General features: G+C 38.2%; 1 protein-coding gene across 8 annotated transcripts in view; it reads right to left on the bottom strand.

The window, feature by feature from the left end:
• Positions 1-23,001, bottom strand: part of phf21aa (PHD finger protein 21Aa) — a 385,951-nt gene that overhangs the window by 166,302 nt on the left and 196,648 nt on the right. For all 8 annotated transcript variants that reach the window (XM_072272213.1, XM_072272218.1, XM_072272216.1 and 5 more), the window contains one exon: positions 11,916-12,050. In XM_072272213.1, the coding sequence (XP_072128314.1) occupies positions 11,916-12,050 (135 nt within the window). The remainder of the gene's footprint in view (positions 1-11,915; positions 12,051-23,001) is intronic.

Genomic DNA, 23,001 nt, shown 5'->3' with positions numbered 1-23,001 from the left:
CCAATTAACCGATGGACTAATGAACCAGAATCCACATATACGCATGCATCCTTTCAGATGAACAGCAATAACAAAGAGAAACTTTTAAGTCCTTACAAAATCTAAGAGTTTCAAAATCTTGATCGTGTGCAAGTAACATCAACAAAATTTAACTTTCCTGAGAAGTTAGAAACAGTCATTAAGAATGGGATATATAGTAAACCTCGGATTGATTTACAAGTATGGAGGTTGGAGACAGTGGAAAGTACAAAAATGGGCTGCTGTCAAATGCCAAGGCTCCAGGATCAGCTCCTTCTGCAAGAGATGTTGTAGTTCTTGATGATCACAGAAGTGATGAAAATGCCATGAATTTGATGGAAATTTCATCTGTAGAAAACTGGGTGCACAATAAGGTATGCCTCTCCAAGTCAACCTAAGCCTGTATGCAATACAAGCTGGTTAATGAGATCCTGGTACACATCAAGTAGACTCTTGTGCATTAAGAATGGCAGAATTTTAAAAAGGTATAACAAAATAATGAGGTGCTTGAAAAGAAATGATCTACAAATATGGGAATATGGGTGACAAACATACACTTAACCAAAGTGATCAATAAATATATACCATCCAGAAGCGCATCCTGATATTTCCCTGGAGATCAAGAAAAAACTGTGATCAACATCGTTATTAGATATGATTTTTGCAATCATTTAAGAAGCCCTAAACTAAGAAATGTAATCATAATGCATCTCACACATAGCAGAACTCATGGCTATTAATTGCTATTAAAACAACACTTATAGGTCAGTTGAAAAGTACACCTCCTGCTTTGCTAGGAGATTAATGCTGAACATACTTCAATTTTTCATATGCAGAAACAATTACCTCATCTTCCTTAAGATCAAATTAAATAAATTAACTCTGCATGTTAAGTTGAATAATGCATACAATTATGATCTTTATATGCATACTGGACTACAAAGCAACTACACAAAACAAATGTATCACTTCCCGCTCATCATTATGCCATTTCTGGTGAGAGGAGAAAGCAGTGCTTATTAAGAGTCTCTGTCCTCTGCCATCTAGCTTTAGATCTGCCAAGTTCAATTTCACCCAGGAACTTTCCAATAGTTTCTTCCAAACATTTAATCTAGCAACGTTGCTAATTTTCAGACTAACATTCCTAACTGGGATTAAAAGTAAATATTTTCCAATAATTGGCTGAGAAATGCAATGAAATAAAGCAGAAACAACATACCTAAGCTACTGCTGATTCAACTGCTCCAAATCAGCACGTGTCTTCCCCAGTTGCAACATCAGCTTAAGAATGAAAAGATTTCTGCTATTATGCCAGGGCAGAAACATTTAAAAAAAATACAAGGGAACAGAGGTTTTCACGTGATACCCAGCAAAAAGCAATTAACTATAATTTGTAAATTTATACCTTCAAACAATAGCACTGATTTATTATACTGACACTACTTTTTATCAGTGTACAAGCTTAGTCATACATTCTGAAGCTGAAAATGTTAAAGCATGTGCAGGAAGACATGTTCAGGATCAGGAATCTAAGCGATTACAAGCAAACCAGGGAAAATCTACTAAGGAATCTAACATCTCCTTGCTGATAGTCAGCACAAGCATATAGTACCTCAAGGACACATGCATAGTTCACTGATCTACTCCCTCTATCTACACTCATAATTGTGTGGCTAGGCATAGTTCAAATACTATCAATAAATTCATCCTGCAAACTACTGTCATTGACAGAATATCAGATGGCAACAAGGCAGTGTACAGGAGTGAAAGAGATCAGGTGTTTGAATAGTGTTGCAACAACGTCGTACTAAACATCAGAAAGACCAAGGAATTGATTGTTGAGTTCAGGAACAGGAAGATGGGAGAACACACACCAATCCTTAACGAGGGGACAGCAGTGGAAAGGGTGAGCAACTTCACGTTCTTGGACATCAACATTTCAGAGGATCTATCTTGGGCCCAAATCATTCATGCAATCATGAAGAAGGCATGTCAGTGGCTATAATTCATTTGGAGTTTGAGAAGATTTGGTATGTCACTAAAGCTTAATTTCTACAGATGTACCATGGAGAGCATTCTGACTGGTTGCATCACTGACTAGTATGGGGGCTCCAATGTGTAGGATCCAAAAGAGGCTTCAGAGGGTTGTGGACTCAGTTAGCTCCATTGTGGGCACAACCCTCCCCACCAGAGGACATCTTTAAGTGGCTGCATGCATTATTAAGGACCTTCACCATACAGGATATTCCCACTTCTCGTCACTACCATCAGGGAAGAGGTTCAGGAGCCTGAAGACCCAAACTCAACATTTTAGGAATAGCTTCTTCTCCTCACAAGGGACAGTGTGCCCTCTTGTCCTTACCTACCACCCTCACAAGTCTCCATATCCAGCACATCATTCTCTTTAGCTTTTGCTATCCACAACAGGATCCTTCCACTAAGCACATCTTCCTCTCCCCCAATCTCTGCTTTCTGTAGGGATCGCTCTTTACATGACTTCCCTTGTTCACTCATCCCTACCCACTTATCTCCCTACTGGCATTTTTCTCTGTAAACAGAACATGCTACATCCCATTCACACCACCTCCCCTCACTACTATTCAGGGCTCCAAACAGTTCTTCCAGGTGAGGCAATATTCTACCTGCAAGTCCCTTGGGGTCATCAACTATATCCAGTAGTCCAAGTGGGGCCTCCTGTACTTTGGATACCTGCTCTGTAGAGGACCTTTGCCTTGTCCCTCATAAAAGGCAGGATTTTCCAGTGGGCACCGATTTCAACTCAACTTCTCATTCCCATTCCAACATGTCGGTCCATGGCCTCCTCTACTGCTCACCTGGTTTCACCTATCACCTGCCAGTTCGTATTCCTCCCTCCCCACTCCCCCTTCTTTTTCTGGCTTCTGCCCCTTACTTTCCAGTCCTGAAGATCTCAAACTGAAATGTTGACTGTTCCCCTCCATAGACTCCAAGTTGCTGAATTGTTCCAGCATTTTGTATGTGTTCTTCCACTCTGCTATATTTCTGACTAGTGTATGAACACTACCTTGTTAGTCCATTGTTGCACTATTTATTTTTTGTAACGTAATAATTTTGTCTTTCACTGCAGTGATGCACAATACAAATTTCACAACATATGCCAGTGATATTAAACCTGATTCTGATACCCTATTATGAACAACTTGCAGCACATTAAGGAATACATTGGTTTAATATTTGTAAAGATTAACATGAATTTTATTAAGGCACATGACCAATGTCAATTTTGGAATAAAACAAAAGGTTCCCATTATCTATAAACACTAGTACATGACAAGAATCAACAAGAAAAATAGGCTCTCCATCCAATTCAAGACAGGGATAGGATCATTATTAATCATAATAAACTGGGCATTTAGGCTTTGTAACACCTCTAGCTTAATCCCTCATTATCCTTTCCAGAATGGCACTTCTTATGCTCACTCACTTCAACCATCCAAGCCAGATACTGATAACGTTAGTTACACAGGATACAAATGCCAAAGATTATAATTGACTTAATTTTGTTCAGATTGTTAACAATAACCAGTTCATGTGTTTATTAAAAATGCAGAGAATTATGATTAGACTTTTTATAATTAGTAAAAAACCAGCAAGTCAACATCACTTCCAATCCAACCAGGATCCTTAACTTCAAAAGATTTATTATAAACTAAGTTTTAATCATTAAAACAATAACAATTGTCCACTGAATGTTTTCATGGTTAATGAAGATTGCAGCAATATTTCTGAGAAATCACATTTATTATGGGAGGCCTTTATCATCAACATTCACATATGCATATCTGTTATAAGATCATGTGCACTTCCAACTTCACTACTTAATTTGTTGAGACTTAGTGAATATCCTGCAAAAAAGTAAACTTTCAGAAATATTTTGTATCTACAAAGAGGAGAATTTGAACAGATTTCCTTCACAGCAGAATGTTTTACTGCATATTGATAAATATCAGTTAAAAACTGTTTAAGGTTAGCAAATAATTTCAGCTTTCTGAAGCTACAAACTTCATGACTAAGTTTAGAAAACACCTAGCAGATGACACCCTACAAGTGAAAATCACAAACTCTGATTCTGGACACCTGAAACAAAAACAGAAAATGTTGCAACAGCAAGTACACACGCCATTTGGTCCATCGTCTGCTCCACCATTCAATAAGCGATTTTCTTTACAATCCATTATCCGGACTTCTCCCTATAATTCTTAAACCGCCTTAACAATTAAGAACCTATCATCTCAACCTTAAGTACACTCAATGACTTGGCCTCCACAGCCCTCTTTTAGCAACAAATTCCACAGCAAACTCTCAGATTTTCAGAATCAGAATCAGGTTTATTATCACCGGCATGTGACGTGAAACTTGTTAACTTAGCAGCAGCAGTTCAATGCAATGCATAATCTAGCAGAGAGAAAATAACATAATAATAATAAATTAACAAGTAAATCAATTACATATATTGAATAGATTAAAAGAAACAGGCAAAAACAGAAATACTGTATATTAAAAAAAAGTGAGGTTTAATGTCCATTTAGGAATCGGATTCTCAGTATTTACTTAGAGAAATCCAATGTCAAATCCAGTGCTGAATTTCTGGCACAGCAATGATAAGCAACTTAATTCTAAAGTTCAGAGGTCACCATATATAACACTGAGATTCACTTTCTTGTGGGCAATCACAGAAGATACAAGAAACACAAGAGAATCAATGAAAGACAGCATCCAACAGAACAAACAACCAACGTGCATAAGACAACAAGCTGCTAATACAAAAAGAAAAAAAATAACAAATAAACAAGCTATAAATATCAAGAACATGAGGTGAATATGCCTTGAAAGAGACTCCATAAGTTGTGGGAACAGTTCAGTGATGGGGCGAGTGAAATTCTCCCCAGTTGTTAAAGAGCCTGATGTTGAGGGGTAATAAGTGTTCCTGAACCTGGTGGTGTGGGTCCTGAGGCTACTGCACCTTCCTCCCAATGGCAACAATGAGAAGACAGCATGGTCCAGATGGTGAGGATGGAGCAGCAAATAACAAAAGTGGATGAAACTGCCACAGAACAGGATTTCAGGAGATGCCTGTTCAACTTCCAACTTTGAATCCTTTGAAAACCACAAAGGTTCACTTATGATCAAAGTATACATCTCTGAGATTCTTCTTCCCCAAATAGCCATGAAACTAAGATTAAAAAAAAGAACGGCAATATGATCATCAACCCCCAAATCCCACTCCCCCGCACAAAAAAAAACTAACAAAAATGGAACAGGAACATTAACCCTCAAATCCTCCTCCACCGCACAAAAAAAATGAGAAAGTTCAGACGAAAAGCACAGAATATCAAAAACTGTAAGACTGATTAAAAAGTCTAGTGCAAGACTACAGCCATATTCAAAATGCAGAAAAAGCTCAGTAACATGCTCCAGGCACAGTGGCAGGCCACGAAGTCTCCCTTCTAGCAGCAGAGTGGTCCCACCAGCAATCAAAAGTCAGGCAGCCAGTGCTCACCTTCTGCATTCGATGTTTCAATCTCCTTCGTCAATTTAATCAGCAAATAATGGAAGCTTTAATCGGCCAAATGAAGTCAAACATGGGCTTGTGCCCCCTGCTGCCTTCTTGCCTCAAGGCCTGTACTCACTGCCTCCTGGAATCCTCTCGGAGGACCACCCAAACAATCTCCAAACTGCATACCACAGGCTCCAACAGTTCAAGAAACTTATTCAAGCGAAAAACAGAGATAAAAGACATAAGTGAAATAAATAGCTTTCATGGTCTACCCAGAAGATGCTGACTGTGGGAGTGTTGTACACAGATGCCACCTTGACCAAAAAGACACGGGTGAATCATGGCGACATGTTGCAACCAGCTTACAAAGCTTCTAAAGAGGCTTCTTCCGAACTACTCTGACCACAATCTGTAGCCTGTAATTTCCCTTTATGTAACGTACTTTTGAATGGAATTAATGAACTAGGATTTCACAATCTTCTGAAGGACTTGGAGGTACGGCACCATTAAGCAGATGAAGGTACATCGCCACAGCCAAAAGAGGAAGGAAGGTAGGACTCCAAGCCGGGGTAAAATGATGAGACATGAAACTTCCTCTATGCAGCATTTTGATAGCAAATGTACAGTCACTGGAGAACAAGATATGGGACCTAAGGGTAAGATTGCTGTAATGGAGGGAATTCAGGGATTGCTGCATTTTTTGCTTCACAGAGACATAGCTCACTCCGGACACGCTAGATATGTTGGTAAGACCTGAGGGATTCTCGTTACATAGCATTGGATTGATGCTTCAGCAAAGGCAAAAGGTGAAGGTCTGCGTTTCATGATAAACTCTTTGTGATGTTCCGATAGAGCAGTCCTGTCACGCACTTGTTCCCTCAACCTGGAACATTGAATGATTAAGTGCCGACCATCCTACTTACCATGAGAGTTCTGCTCTGGGATCCTGACCACAACTGACATACTGCCAAAGGCAAATGTTAAACAGGGACTTGAAGTATTGAGTGTCGTGATCAGCAAACAAAAAATAGCCTACCCGGACACCTTTCAAATCATTGATGGGGATTACCATTACAGTCAGGCATGTTTCAAAAAATCTCTCCCAATTATCATCAGCATATTACCTGCAACACTAAGGGTCCCAACATATTTGACCATTGCTATACTACAATTAGGAAAGCATACCGTTCCATGCCTAGACCACATTTCGGGAAATCTGCTCACTTGGCTGTCCTGCTCCTACCTGCATACAGACAGAGGCTAAAGAGCAAGGCTTCTGAAGTAAGGACAACAAAGAGGTGCTTGCATGATGCAGAGGAACACCTACTGGATTGTTTCAAGTTGGTGGACCAGGCCATGTTCAAGGATTCAGAGGATTTGAACTAATACACTATGGATGTCACAGACTTCATTAAAAAAAAACAGTTGTAGATGAGTGCGTCCCCACAAAATCATTCAGTCTTCCTCAACCTGAAGCCCTGGATGAACCATAAGATCTACAACCTGTTGAGGGCTAGATCAGTGACATTCAGGTCTGGCGAACAAGTAAAATACAAGAAGCTCATGTACGACCTCTAGAAAGCCATCTTAAGTGTGAAGTGGAAATTCTGGATCAAACTTGAACTCACTGAAGGATGCTCAACAACTATGGCAGGGCTTGAATGGTAACACCTTCTACAAAGTAAAACCTAGCGACATAGATGACAAGACTTTACTTCCAGACAAGCTCAATGCCTTTTATGCTCACTCTGACCATCAAAACATGGAGGCACCTTAATGAACTCACAGCCCGTGTTGACCCTGTCAATTCAGTCTCTCAGGCTGACATGAAAGTATCCTTCAGAAGGGAGAGGCCAATGTGAGAGCCTCCTTTACGAGGGCCAGCCCATGGAAAGCATCTGGCCCAGAAGGGGTACCTGGCTAAGTACTAAAGGCCCTGTGCTGATCACCTGCCTGGAGTGTTCACCAATATCTTTAATCTCTTGCTTCAGCAGTCTGAGGTACCCACCTGCTTCAAGCAGTCAATAATTACACTAGTGACAAAGAAGAACGTGGTAACCTACCACAATGATTATCATCCAGTAGCACTTACACCAACTGTGATGAAGTGCTTTGAGAGGTCAGTGATGAAACATATCAACTCTAGCCTGAAAAGCATCTTGGATCCGCTCCAACATGTGCCATTTCATTGGCTCTTCACTCAACTCTGAAACATCTGGACAGCGAAGGTGCACACATCAGAATGCTTTTCATTGACTACAGCTCATTATTCAATACTTATCATCACCTCAAGACGAATCAATAGGCTTCGAGACCTTGATCTCAATACCTCCTTGAGCAACTGGATCTGCAGTTTCCTCACTTGCACACCCCAGACAGTTTGGATTGACAACAACAGTTCCACAAAATCTATCAGCATAGGTGCACCACAAGGCAGTGTACATAGCCCCTGCTCTACTCGCTTTATACTTATGACTGTGAGGCTAAATACAGCTCCAATGCCATACTTAAGTTTGCTGACAACACCACTGTCGTTGGCCGAATCAAATGTGGCAACGAAACAGCATACCAGAGGGATATTGAAAATCTGACTGAGCAGTGCCACAACAACGACCACTCACTCAATGTCAGCAAGAACAAGGAGCTGATTATTGACTTCAGGAGGAGGAAGCCGGAAGTCCATGAACCAGTCCTTGGGGGGATCAGAGGTGGAGAGGTTTAGCAACCTTAAATTCCTTGGTGTTATCATTTCAGAGGATCTGTCCTGGGCTCAGCATGCAAGTGGCATTATGAAGAAAGCAAGGCAGCTAAGTTTGCAAAGATTCAACACGACAACGAAAACTTTGACAAACTGCTATAAATGTGTGAGGGAGAGTATATCAACTGGCTGCATCATGGCCTGGTATAGAAACACCAATGTCCTTGAACAGAAAATCCGACAAAAAGTAGTGGATACAGCCCAGTCCATCACGGGAAAAGACCTCCCCACCATTGAGCACATCTACATGGGGTGCTGTCACAGGAAAGAAGTATCCATCATTGAGGACCACCACAACCCATGCCATTTTCTCTTCTCACTGCTACCACCAGGAAGGAAGTACAGGGGCCTCAGGGCCCACGCACCCAGGATCAGGAACAGTTATTACCCCTCAACATCAGGCTCCCGAACCAGAGGGAATAATATCACTGAACGGTTCCCACAACATATGGACTCACTTTCAAATATTCTTCATCTCGAGTTCTCAATATTTATTTCTTATTTTTACATCATTATATATTCTTTCATCTTTCTTTTTGTATTTCCACAGTTTGTTGTCTTTTGCACATTGGTTGTTTGTCTGTCCTGCTGGATGCGGTCTTTCATTGATTCTATTGTGGGTTTCTTATATTTACTGTGAATAACTGCAAGAAAATAAATCTCAGGGTGGTATATGGCGACATACATGCACTTTGCTAATAAATTTATTTTGAACTTTGAATGGGGTTGCAAGGCAATAAATAAATGAAATTTATTTTATTACAGAAACATAATATACTGGAAATACTCAGCAGGCCAAGCAGCATCTGTGGAAAGATAATGGAATTAACAATTCTGGTCAGAGATTCTTTGTCAAAACTACAAACTCCTGTGTGACTTGCTGAGTGTTCCCATCATTTTTTACAATATCATTTGCAGCATCCATGCATGGAAAAATTTAGTTTGAAAAGATGCAAATTTGTTGTCAAGATCAAGCATGAGCATTTCCTCCCTTAAAGCGAAAAGAATAAAACAGTAAAGTAACTTAGTAAACTCCAGGGAAACCACAGGCCAGACAAAAGTCTCTGGATGTAGAAGCTCAAACCAAGGTATAGAGAGCCTCTGCTTCCTTGGATGTTTGCGCAAACTCGGCATGTCATCTAAAACTGACTAATTTCTATAAATGTGCAGTGGAACATAGCCTAGCTGGTTGCATCACAGCCCAGTATGGAAACACCAATGCCAATGAAAGAATACTTTACTTTATTGTCACCAAACAATTGGTACTAGAACATACAATCATCACAGCGATATTTGATTCTGCGCTTCACACTCCCTGGATTACAAATATTAAAGATATTAAAAATAGTTAAAATTAGTAAATATTAAAATTTTAAATTATAAATCATAAATAGAAAATAGAAAAATGGGAAGTAAGGTAGCGCAAAAAAAAAAAACTGAGAGGCAGGTCCGGATATTTGGAGGGTATGGCCCAGATCTGGGTCAGGATTTGTTCAGCAGTCTTATCACAGTTGGAAAGAAGCTGTTCCCAAATTGGGCTGTAGTGAATACAGCCCAAACTCTTCCTACTATTGAGCATATCTACAAGGAGAAACGCCACAGGAAAACAACATCCATCAAAAACTGCCACCATCTCTTCTCCCTGCTGCCATCAAGAAGGAAACACAAGAGCCTAAGGTCCCACAGCACCAGGTTCAGGAACAGCCACTACCCTTCAACCATCAGGCTCCTGAAACAGTGTGAACAACCTCAACTCTCAAATGATTCCACAACCTTTGAACTCACTATCAAGGACTCCAGAGCTCATGTTGTAAGCATTATTTATTCACTTTTTTTTGTATTTGCATAGTTTGTCTGTCTTTGCAAATTGACTGTTGTCAGCCTTTGTGTTGTTTTTCATTGATTACATTGTAATTCTTTGTTCTACTGAGAATACCTGCAAGAAAATAAATCTCAAAATATAAGGTGAAATATAGTACTTTGATAACAAATTTATTTTGAACTTCCAAGCCTTTTGAATGACATTTGATATCACTGTGCTCACCATTAATTTCATCTAAATACATTTTAAATTGATGGCTGTTGACTACTTATCATTTTCTGAAGTTAACAAGATTCAGTTCTTTCTTACTCAAATTTGTCTCATATCATGGTACAAGGATCATCATTTCTCTTGATCATTTGAAAATTGCTTGAGATATGTGGTAATTCCTTTATACCCCCCACTGATATGTCATTTAGCTCTTCCCTTCCCCAATCTAAACATTCAAGTTTATTTTCAACATGTCCATGTGTGAAGAGATGGCCGTCAGATTAATTCTTCATGAACTTAAAACTCATTTGTCTCAGTAACATTCTGTTCTCTGAACTGGAATCTGAGTGCTGCGTGCTCTTAGGGAAAAACACTAAATATTTTTGCCACATGTTTCAGTTAATGTCAAAATTAATTTCTACATCTGAATTGTCACTGAACAGCTACATGATTGAAAACAACTATTTTTTTTTAATGAACACTGAGAGCTTCAGTAGGACACAATTTACTGCATCCAATTAACAAGGAGTCTTTCACAATATTTCCTCTGATGAACAGTCCAGATACCTTTGTACCTTGGCCTTTCAAAGTAATTTTGCAACTTACAACACAAATGTTTTCCAATTCCTTTTCACCTTATGAAAGAGATTTTTCAAGGTAGATAACCATCAGCTCATGTTTGTAATTTATTTGGCTAACCCAGCTGACCTCTTAATTCATAAAACCACAATGTTCAGTACTGAAATGTCGCTTCTAGTTGAATCCTTCCAGCACTTCAATTTTCTCCAGGCAAATTAAAATTACATTCAAATTGATATTCAGAGTATTTTATTTCAGTCTTGCACAACCTACTTTGAAAGAAATGCACTTGGAAGGCCTTGACAGTAGCACAGAACATGGCTGGAATGAAAGAAACTTGTGTGCTACATATGGCCTTTGGGATATATATTATGATATATGTAAAAACACTTAAATCCACAAATAAATCTGCATTAGCTAATTCATTCCCAGAAGTTTACACATAGAAATCCAAAAAGATTCTGGCCAATCAAGTCGGTCACACAAACAAGAGTGAATAATACGTTTGTAAAAGGGTTCTGTTCCTGTTACCTACCAGTTCAGTAATCTGACGATTAATTCAAAAAAGCAGTTATACTCATACAAGTTTCCACCCTCCAAAGAATAGAATTCCAATTTGCATTCAAGACAATATCCCAAACAGCTCACAATTTTCAAATTCAAATTAATATATGAACATACAGATACATTTTGCTCACAATTACAAAGACAGCTGTGAAAGGTTTAAGTGTAAATGTGCTCATATTAAATTTGAAGATAAACTTAAAATTTGTGCATTTCACATACCCATCACTTAAAAAGCAATTACAAGGATTACTAATCCACAAGAACACTGGTTTTGCTTTCAATGTACTGAAACAAGTTGCAAGCTCATTAGACAGCTTCACATGATGAAAATGTATTATGAGATCAAGTTATAAGATAAAAAATCATTGGTGCAGACTTGATAGAATAGCTTACTTCTGTGTTGTAATTTGCTACAATTTTATTACCTGTGGGCTGCTCAGCTGTGGTACATTCTGTTGTTGCTGTTGTGGCTGCATCTGTGGCTGTTGCATTGGCAATTTGCCTTCATGGTGGTCCTGTTTCACCATCAAATCTTTCCTCAGCTGTTCAACGACTTTTTTCTGAAAAATTATAAAACAAATGCTAGATTTAAGATGAAATTCAGAAATGTACTGCACATTGTTTATGCTAGTTTATTTTGTTGTTATTACGCTTCTTAGTGAATATTGCACATTAGGCACAGTGGTACACAACACTCAAAACTATTGAAGTTTCATGCATAAATGGTCTGTACAAGAAAGCACAACATGGGGAAAAATGTCAATACTTTTCACTTTCACCAAAGAATAGAATAATTGGATAAAAGGCTTTTATATTAGTATTATCAATATTCTATTATGTACTCCCCAAATTTCCACTCTATTAGTTTTCCTACCTACAAAGAACATCAGGAAATGTATTTTTTTAAATCCTGAATTAACATCCAGCAATGCAGAAAATATATTACAGCTAGTGATTTTTAAAGGTTTGTAGTGACATGAGAGATGAGGTTGAAGAAAGATTTTAAAGAAAGACAAGTCAAAGGCAGGGGGACAGGTCAAATGTAGGCTATTCCATACTGGAGAGCTACAGTGAAGGGAATGTACAAGGTTACATAAGAATTAAAGTTAAAAGGCAAATAGAGTGGGATAAAACACTATTGAACACAAAAAAATTAGATTAAAACACAAGAATTAGATTTTAAAATCTGAGGTGTTGAAGACCTGCAATCAATGTGGGCTAATTGGACAAGGTCATGGATGAACTCAATACTGAAAAGTTGGGTAAAGACAGTTGAACTCCAGATGACTTAACTTTATGAAGGTTATGATACCAGCCAAGAGTTACCTTCTATTTACTATAATAAAACAGACCATGGAAACCATATAAATGCTCTGCAAAAGCATTTTCATGCCTTGCTATATCTAATCCTATTATTTACTGTCATGTTTACCTAATTTAGAGTCATAGAGAGATACAGCGCAGAAACAAGCCCTTCAGTCTATCAAGTCTGTGCTGACCATCAACCACCTATTTACTCTAATCCTATATTAATGCCATTTTTAATCTCTCCACATCTATATCATCTCACCAGGAAATACAAGAGACTGCCGATGTTGGAATCCCTGATGGAGATGGTGGTCAAGACCCTTCATCTGGACTGCTCATTAGATGCAGGGATCCACTTTTGCGCTATTCTATAAATAAATCTTTATCTGGCTCTGTTTAAATTGTTGTGGAAACATTAATTAGCTAACATTTTGTAGAATTGTACCTCACAGAAGGTGATTCCTTCATACTCATGCCAGCTTTTAAGAAAGTAGTATATTTACTTCCACTCTTCATTTACTGATTGTTCACCATGCAAAATTAACTTCAAATATTTGTTTTACTTAGTTATGCCTTACAACGGAAAGCTCAACACTAAAAGCAAAGAAGCACTGCCTAAGCACTGAATGGATTTATTGGGTATTAAGACATTCCGTTCTGGAGAACCTACAAATAAGAACATACACCCAGTACATCTCTGCACAATGATCAAATCAACACTATTTTTAGGTCACCCATTCTGTACTTCTAGTATTTTATACATCTGCTCTTAAATATGCCTTTGATAATATACCTCACATTTGTGCTATCAAGATTAACCAAAGATTTAAAGTACATTTATTATCAATGCTTGCAGAATACAACTGAGATTTGTCCTCCCACAGGCAGCCATGAAACAACGAAACACCACGGAACTCTTTCAAGAAAACATCAAATATCAAAAGTACAAAAAAAAAAGAACAATTTGCACAAAAGGGAAAGGCAAGTGGATAACACACAGAATATCAAACATCAAACCACAGGTCCAGTAGTATTCAGTTTTGTTCAGTTCAGTGTTGCGCCGTGAGCCCACTGCAGACCACAGTGCAAAGCATCCTTTGCTGAAATGCCCTCGACCAGCAGTCCCCAACCACCGGGCCGCAGAGCATGCGCTACCAGGCCGCGAGGAAATGATATGATTTGGTGATATGAGTCAGCTGCACCTTTCATCATTCCCTGTCACGGCCACTGTAGAGCCATTACGCACGCCGGGTCATTACCTGCGCATCATCCATGTCAGCGCGGGAAGGAGATCAGCTCCTCCAGCTTGCAAATGACGACGGGCTGAGAAGTATGTTTGACATAACATCTCTGCCGGCATTCCGGATCAAAGTCAAGGCTGAATATCCTGAGACAGCCACGAAAGTACTGAAAACGTTGCTTCCATTTCCAACATACCTCTGCGATGAATGTAACAAAAACTAAATTGCGGATTAGACTGGACATAAGGAACCCCCTTCGAGTGTCACTGTCTCCCATCACCCCTCGATAGGACCGTTTTATTGCAGGAAAATAAGCCCAGGGCTCCCACTGATTCAGCGATATTGGTGCGTTGCAATGATATTATATGTTCATACGAGGAAAATATGCGCTGTGTATTTAATATCCAAACGTTACTTAAAATGTTACAATGCTATTGACTCATATTAACCATATAACAATTACAGCACAGAAACAGGCCATCTCCGCCCTTCTAGTCCATGCCGAACTCTACTCTCACCTCGCCCCACTGACCTGCACTCAGCCCATAACCCTCCATTACTTTCCTGTCCATATACCTATCCAATTTTTCATTAAATGATAATATCGAACCTGTTTCTGACACTTCTACTGGAAGTTCGTTCAGCACTTACTTCAAGCTCCCCTGTCCTCCCCTGATAATTGACTTATCGCTATATTCATGCGAGGAAAATATGCGCTGTGTGTTTAATAAAAATTCGTTAGATAAACCGTTTTAGAAACGAAATTGAGTGTATTAGCCACTTATCACCGATATTCCGGTCGTGATTAACACTCCTCCCCAAACAGAATCACCAAAATCGATTTGTAAAAAAATAATCGGCAGGTGCACACATGCGCACTGGTGCCCATGCAAGGCTTCATGGTCATTGTAGTCTTTCTCTTGGTAAACACAACGTACTTGACTGCAACTCTTGTCCGTTGGCAACCAAACCCCCCTCCACCCCCCCCCCCCCCCCCGGTTGGCCGGTCCGCAAGAATATTGTCAACATGAAACTGGTCCCCAGTGCAAAAAAGGTTGGGGACCCCTGCCCTAGATTGCATTGATCACCAATGTGTTATTTTGTAAGTACACTATAATAGTACTTCATCCCAAACTTTTAATGCAAAATTCAAACTAGTAGCTATTTTGCTTTTCCATAGAAAATTATTGATGCAAATTTTGAACAGTATCCGAAGCAACTTCATCTTTTCCCAGAGTAAAAAGTTATCTGCTATTCCATTTTATGCTTTGCAGTCAAACCGATATTAAGACTGTGTCGAATTCACATAATTCAATCCCAGTTTTAATTTTACTATGCACCATAAGAATCTACAATTGAGAAATACACAGATGAGAGAGGTTCCACAGCAACAGAAAAAAATTCTACTTCTTTGCAATTGAGTAAGTTAGCATTAAGAAACGATAAGTGGCAAAGTGTAATTTAGCAGGAGTATATTTATGCAGTACTCTATGAATTGACCAGACATCGTCAGAATTTGGACCTTCATTCAAAATTATATAAACAGTGCCAAAAAATACCACAACTTTTGCCACATGTCTAAATCAATAGAAGATGATTCAAAATGAACTGGCTGAGAAACAATCTGCACATCTAAAAACGTTCTGGTTATGGCCTTTTTAAATATCATAAATCATTATCTGGTTCTGTATTTTTATTGAATCAAGTGCCTGTAAATTTAAATTACTTCAGACAATGAAAGAACCTTAAAATAAAACTGGTGAAGAATTGAAAAAATACATAAAATTCCATAAAACAGGAACTTGAGGCATGTGAAAAATCAAATCACTTTCATACTAACAGCGAGCTAGCAGACAGCAAACGCTTGTATAGACATAATCAAAAAAAGTTATTTGGAAAAACAATTTATTAAATATTAATATGGAAAACTACAGAATGGTTCTGGGCGCGTGGGGTGGTGGGGGTGGGAATGATTGACAGGTGAGGCGTGGGTAGGACTGGTAGATCGTAAATACAAGTATTCTGCAGATGCTGTAAATCTTGAGCAATGCACATGAAGTGCTGAAGGAATGCAGCAGGTCAAACAGCATCTATGGAGGGGAATAAACAGACAATGTTTTAGGCCAAGACCCATAATCAGAACTGGAAAGGAGGGAGAAGAAACCAGAATAAGGAGGTGAGGGGAGGGGGGAAGAGGAGGGGTACAAGATGGCAAGTGATAAGTGAGACCTGGTGCAGGGGATGGTGGGTGGATGCAAATGGAATATTAGCATTCATTTCCAGAGGACTAGAATATAAAAGCAAGAATACAATGCTAAGGCAATACTACTCCAATAACATTTGGAGTACTGTAAGCAATTTTGAGCCCCTTATCTAAAAGATGTGCTGGCATTGGAGAGGGGTCAGAGGAGGCTCAACAGAATGATACCAGAATGAAAAAGTTAACACATGAGGGGAGTTTGATGGCTCTGGACCTGTACTTGCATGAAGAATATGGGGGGGGGGGGGGGGAGAATCTCATTGAAACTTATCAAACAGTGAAAGGCTTAGACAGAGTGGATATGGAGAGGATGTTTCCTATATTGGTGGAGTCTAGGACCAGAGGGCACAGACTCAAGAATAAGAGGGCATTCCTTTAAAACAGAGATGAGGAGGATTTCTTTTTAGCCAGAGGTTATGAATCTGTGGAATTTATTGCCACAGATGGCTGCAGGGACCAAATCATTGGGCACATTTAAAGCAGACATTGATAGATTCTTGATTGGTAAGAGCTTCAAGGTTTAACAGGAGAATACATGAAAATAGGGTTAAGAGGGATAATAAATCAGTCATGATGGAATGGCAGAGCAGACTCAATGGGCCAAATGGTCTAATTCTGCTCCTATGTCTTATGTCAAGAATACCACAGAGTTTTTGTGAGTTGTCCAAGTGAAAACAGGATGGACCATGAAAGACCAACGAGAATATGTTTCAAGTATAACAACCAGCTGCAGAGTATTCACAGCTTTATAGCTGACCAAACAAGGCAATATTCAGAGATATCTTGCAATTTTAATTGGCATGAACATCAGCACAAGTCTCTTAGAGTAACTGTGGCATTAAAATATGTATAACAGAGATAGCCAGCAGTAAATGCGTTGGCTAATTTTGCAAAACATGCAAGAAGCTTTTCCTCTGTGACAAGCTCTTCAATAATGATCAGCACATTAAGGCTAGATCATCTGATCAATGAATCTTAATAACATATTTTGCAATTTATGCAACCAATGAATCCATGAGTGGATACACCAAAAACCTTGAACCTATATTCATGATAGACTATTGTAAAGGTTGTTGCAAGAAGGAAAAACAGATGGATAAGCAACATTAGAAAGATGGTATTGGCTCATTGGTGAGTTAGTAAATCTACCAAGTTTCTTGTTTTTATCTATTCATTTACAGGCAGGTCAAGCATTTGTTTCACACCCAATTGCCCTTTAGAAGATGCAACAGTTTACATTCTTCAGCTGCTGACATCTCCCTTGTGTGGCTGGTCTAATACTGCTATTGAGTAGACATGCAAAATTTAGATCCAACAATGAACAAATCAATATATTCCCAAATCAAGATATTGGAAGGAAAATCTGCAGGTGATACTATACCCATAATGTTCTTGTCTTTCTTGAAATATGGTCAGAGTAGCCTGCAAGTACGTAGATTTTGAAGACTATGCACACCACAGACATGGTGTACCAATAGAAGAAGGAATGATTAAGATGACAGATGGGATGCCAATCAAGCAAGATAGTCTTTTTTGAATAACACCATTATGCATTCAGGCAAGTGGAGTGCTTTCCTTCACACTTCCAAATTGTTCCATGTAAATGGTAGAAGGGCTTTGGGGAGTCAAGAGACAAGTCACCTACTGTTAGATACCCAGGCAATGACCTAATCTTCCAGACAGGGTAGTTTTTGTAAATGGTCCAATTCAATTTTTAGTCAATGATGACCTCCAAGATAATGCTGTTCTTGATAGTGTAGGGCTGGGTGACACTAATGCTACTAAATGGCAAGTCTAGATAGTTAGGTTCTTTCTTCAGCAAAATAACAAACTGTTGGAGGAATTTATCTACTCAGGCATCACATAAGGAGGCAAAGGAATAATCAACGTTTTGGGTCAAAACCCTGTATTAGGACTGTATTGGAGAAATAGCAAATACAAAAAAGAGGTGAAGGGGAGAGGTAAGGCAAGCAATAGATAAGTCCAGATGAGGAGACGTCAAAGGGAGGATGGGGGGGGGAGATAGTGAAAGTTTGGGGGTGATGGTGGGGGGAAGGGGTCTTATCAAGTCAATTCTGCCTTTGCAGCATGGACTGCTTCAGCTTCTGAGACTCAACATTGCAATTTGAACACTGTGTAATCATTTCACTTGCAACTTTATGTTGAAAGTACAATCTTTAACAAAGGTGGTTATACCTACCATATTGCCCCAGGGCTGGGATGAAGGTTACTACTTCAGGCTTACAAACAGGAAAGGTCCCAGTTTATTATGGTCTGACATGAGGTACCTTAACCTCAGGCAGAGAAGTAATATTGACAATAAAATGGAACAATGTTGCCACAGGTTAAAAACGGGAAGGAAACTTACAAAGAGTTGAAGTGTTGTTGATTCAGATCAATAACTGCAACATTTTGGGATGTGCAGTATATCACTTAAGCAGTTATAGTTTTACAATTAAAGAACCTACTAATACACAAACTGGGTCCATACATAACTACTTGGAGAATGATATTCTATGGAATGGACACTTTGTATTAGACTAAGTAGTAAAAATTAGTAAGGTTCAATTACAGAAAATTGATAAAAGCATGGCAACTTGGCAATGAAGCAGCAAACAAAAAAGCTGGTAAATGTAATTCAATTATCAGCATTTCTATTTTTTCTAATACAATTTAATAACTTTAAGAATAAATACACATCCTGGGTCATTTCCATAATACACACCCAGTAACAGGAAACCTATTGTATGCCTGTTTATAAGCCAAATCTATTATGTAAGTATTTTTACATTACACTGTTTTTGCAGATATGTCCTTTATCTTCCTAATACCTTTAAAGTTAGGGAAACATTATCAAGTAATAGAAATTCTATATATATATATTGAAAACTATATATATATAGTTTTCAACTTTGATTGCTGCCCACAAATATGTTGTTTCAGTGAAATAAATGCTAGCTATGACTTCTAATTAAAATAAACAATATAACCACGAAAGACAAAAAAAAGACAAAATAATTTAGTAATTAAATACGTTGCAAAAATAAAACAATTCAATGCATCTGCAATTTAGTGGATGACTTACACAAATATAAAAGCTGCATGCAAATATACACCTTACACAAACAGGATCTTTGCACACCAGTTTACTGTAAAACGCAAACCTATATACAAAAACTTGGCAGGCAGACTAACTACCAGAAATTATGAAATTCAATAGAAGCTTACAGGAGTTATAGTGGGGGGAGGGGACAATCACACTCACACACAAAAGATTTCCACCAGCTGAATGATTCATCCTAAAAAGTAGATGAACATATTAATTACCCAATTCAAATAAAGGTACTTTTTCAGAATTCTTGAAGATTATGATAAATTTTAAATCTTCCATTTACTTCATGATGAACTCCAATCATTGATACTCAAAAAAACTCTACATAACTATAAGGGAAAGAATAGTAGGACCAAGGGGGAGCCCTGAGCTACTGCCATATGGTTGGAACAAAGAAACAGCCAATCAGAACCTGACTGCTGAAATTGAGAGATAATTACCAACTACTACGTATCACAACCCCATGGGAACAATACTGGAGGCCCAGCAAATAGGGGCTTTACAGGTTTGTGTATGAAAGCCCATCCTTTCTAATATTAATAAAACTTTTATTTAGCTGATAAAGACCAAGAAACCTGCGCTCTTGCTCCAAACAAAAGTTACATAAGAGAAATCAAATAGACCTCAGCTGGGACCTCAGTGTAACAGTTCAGTTAGTATTTTTAATCTTGAATGTATATTGGCTATTTCTTTCTTCCTTCTCATCATGCCATTAAGAGCAGCTGGCACATTTCAGAGCCTTTCTCTCAGAAAAATCATAGTTCAAAAATTCTGAATGAATTTTCACAATGAAAGGTTATTTTCAATACAAAAGGCAATGGAATACAGGTGCTGAGATAGGCCAATTTAAAAACTCCAGCTAATGCCATTATTCAGCACAATATGCAAGTTAAGCCCTGAGGGTTTCATTTTAACATAAAAATAGAAAATATATAACCTGATAACAATATTAAATAGCTGTCCTTTATCTTGCACCAAAATTTTAAAAAAGCTTGATCATTAGAATTTTATACACAGAATTCACATAAGAACCTACCACGTAATATATAGGAATTAAAGCCTATATATTAAACTTTTTTTTTAAACTATTGCTCTAACTCAATCGTTAATGGCGCCTGGTTTATAAAGATAACATTAGTTGTGATAGTTTTCAGCTTGCCAGATATTGATTATAGCCAAAGTTATAAATGTAGTCAGACATGATAAAATACTAATTTAAGGCAACACTGAACCCCTTGAAAATCTTTTTTTTTGCAATTTATTTTTTATTCAAGTTCAATCATTTCCGTAAGATGTATTTCAGATACTGTACCTATACATCGTATATTCATATTTGCCACAAATCTCCACATAATATTTATCTGAGAAAAGATAAGGAAAAAAAGAACAAGCAAAAGGAGAAAAGTATGTACAAGTAGGGAGTGATCTTTTTTTTTGCAACATATTCATTGATTTGTGAGAATAAAATCAGGCCTATGAGGCCTGGAGGCGGGAAGCATGTTCCCGCTGATGGGCGAGTCCAGAACCAGAGACCACAGTTTAAGAATAAGGGGTAAGCTATTTAGAACACAGTTGAGGAAAAACTTTTTCACCCAAAGAGTTGTGGATATGTGGAATGCTCAGCCCCAGAAGGCAGTGGAGGCCAAGTCTCTGGATGCTTTCAAGAAAGAGATGGATAGAGCTCTCAAAGATAGTGGAATCAAAAGTTATGGGGACAAGGCAGGAACTGATTGTGGACGATCAACCATGATCACAGTGAATGCTGGTGCTGGCTCGAAGGGCCAAATGGCCTACTCCTGCACCTGTTGTCTATTTAAGAATTGCAATATCTCCCTCTAGTTTATATTCCCTTATAATAGTTTTCCATATTTTAAGAGTCCATTTTACCCATGGGTTATCAATAGTATTTATGTAACTTTGTAGGTTGTTATCAGCCAAAATTGCCTGTGTGGGGATGGAAAGTATCCTCTCCTCAATGTTTTTCCATTGAGCATCATGTGATGGGTTCGACCAGCATGTCACAGCTCTCAACTGTGCTGCAAAATAATAATCTCTAAGAGAAGGTAGGCCCCATCCCCCCCTTTTCCTTGGCTAATTGCAAAGTTTTGAGATGAACTCTAGGCCTCTTACCCTGCCACATATATCTTGATAACATTTTGTTCCATTCATTGAATTGATTTTGGTTAATCTCTATTGGTAGGGTCTGAAAGAGATATAATAGTCTGGGCAATATATTCATTTTAATGGATTCAGTCCTTGAACTGAGACTGAAAAAAGGAATTAGGTTCCATCTTGTGATAACTTCCTTAATTTCTTTATATATAGGCTGATAATAGCATTCTGATAATTTTGCCAAATCTTTTGGCATAATGATGCTCAATTATTTGAAAGACTCTGTTTGCCATCCCCAGGGATATCTACTTTCAATTTCTCTTGGTGGGCTATAGTTATATGAAAGTAATTAGGTTTTATCTATGTTGATCTTGTATCCTAATAATTGACCATATTGTTCAAAGGAGTGCATCAATTTAAGTAGAGTACGTTGGTTGCCCTAGATCCGAGTAACAGGCCAATTTATGCTCTGTCCCTTTAATAGTAATTCCCCTGATATCTTCATTTTGTCTGATGTATTGAACTAATGGTTCCAGATATAATGCGAAGGGTAGCGGTGAACATGCACAACCCTGTTTCATACCCCCTTCTAGGGTAAAACTATTAGATAAATATCCATTGATTTTAATCCTAGCAATAGGATTGTCATATAGTGCCTGTATAGTTTTAATAATTGTCATGTAAACCAAATCTATGTAAAACTCTGTAAAGAAAATTCCATTTAACCGATTCAAATGCCTTTTCAGTGTCCACGCTTATCCCTATTGCTTCAATTTCATCTTTTTGTATATGATCCATAATGTGAAGTGTCCTTTGTATATTGTCTTTTGTTTGGCGTTGTTGTATAAAACCTGTTTGATCATTATGTATCAGTGTGGGTAGAAACTTCTAATAGTTTGGCCATGATGGAGGTAAATAATCTATAATCCACATTAAGAACAGATATTGATCTAAATGACCCACATTCCATTTTATCCTTGCCTTCTTTCGGTATAGCTGAGATTATCGCCTCCTTCCAGCTGGGTGGCATTTGTGCCTTTTTTAGAGCCCAGTTCAGTGTGGGGAGTAAAACAGGAATTAACTCATTTTTAAATTCTTTATACCACTCTGCCATATATCCATCTGATCCTGGTGACTTGCTTAATTTAAGCCTACTAACTGCAGTTTTTAGTTCAGCTTCACTAATGTCAGCAGTCATCATTTTATTTTGTTCTTTGCTTAAAGTAGGTAACTCTAGAGAATACAGGAAGGTGTCAGTTTGGGTTGTGCTTCCCCCTGAAACTTTGGAATACAGAGTTTTGTAAAACATTTCAAAAGCTTCTAGAATTTCACTTAGCGCTTTTTTTTAAAATCACCTTTGTTCTTGGATCCCTAATTTTATGAATTGCATTTTCCGCTATCTTTTTTTTTAGTTTTCACGTCAGTATTTTCACAGATTTAGATCCACTTTCATAGTGCCTGTTTCAGAAACATTAAAT

Source organism: Mobula birostris, chromosome 11, assembly GCF_030028105.1.
Source record: "Mobula birostris isolate sMobBir1 chromosome 11, sMobBir1.hap1, whole genome shotgun sequence".
NCBI classification, from domain to species: domain Eukaryota; kingdom Metazoa; phylum Chordata; class Chondrichthyes; order Myliobatiformes; family Myliobatidae; genus Mobula; species Mobula birostris.
Note: the sequence above shows the minus strand (reverse complement) of the source record. Positions and strands in the feature narration are given on the sequence as shown.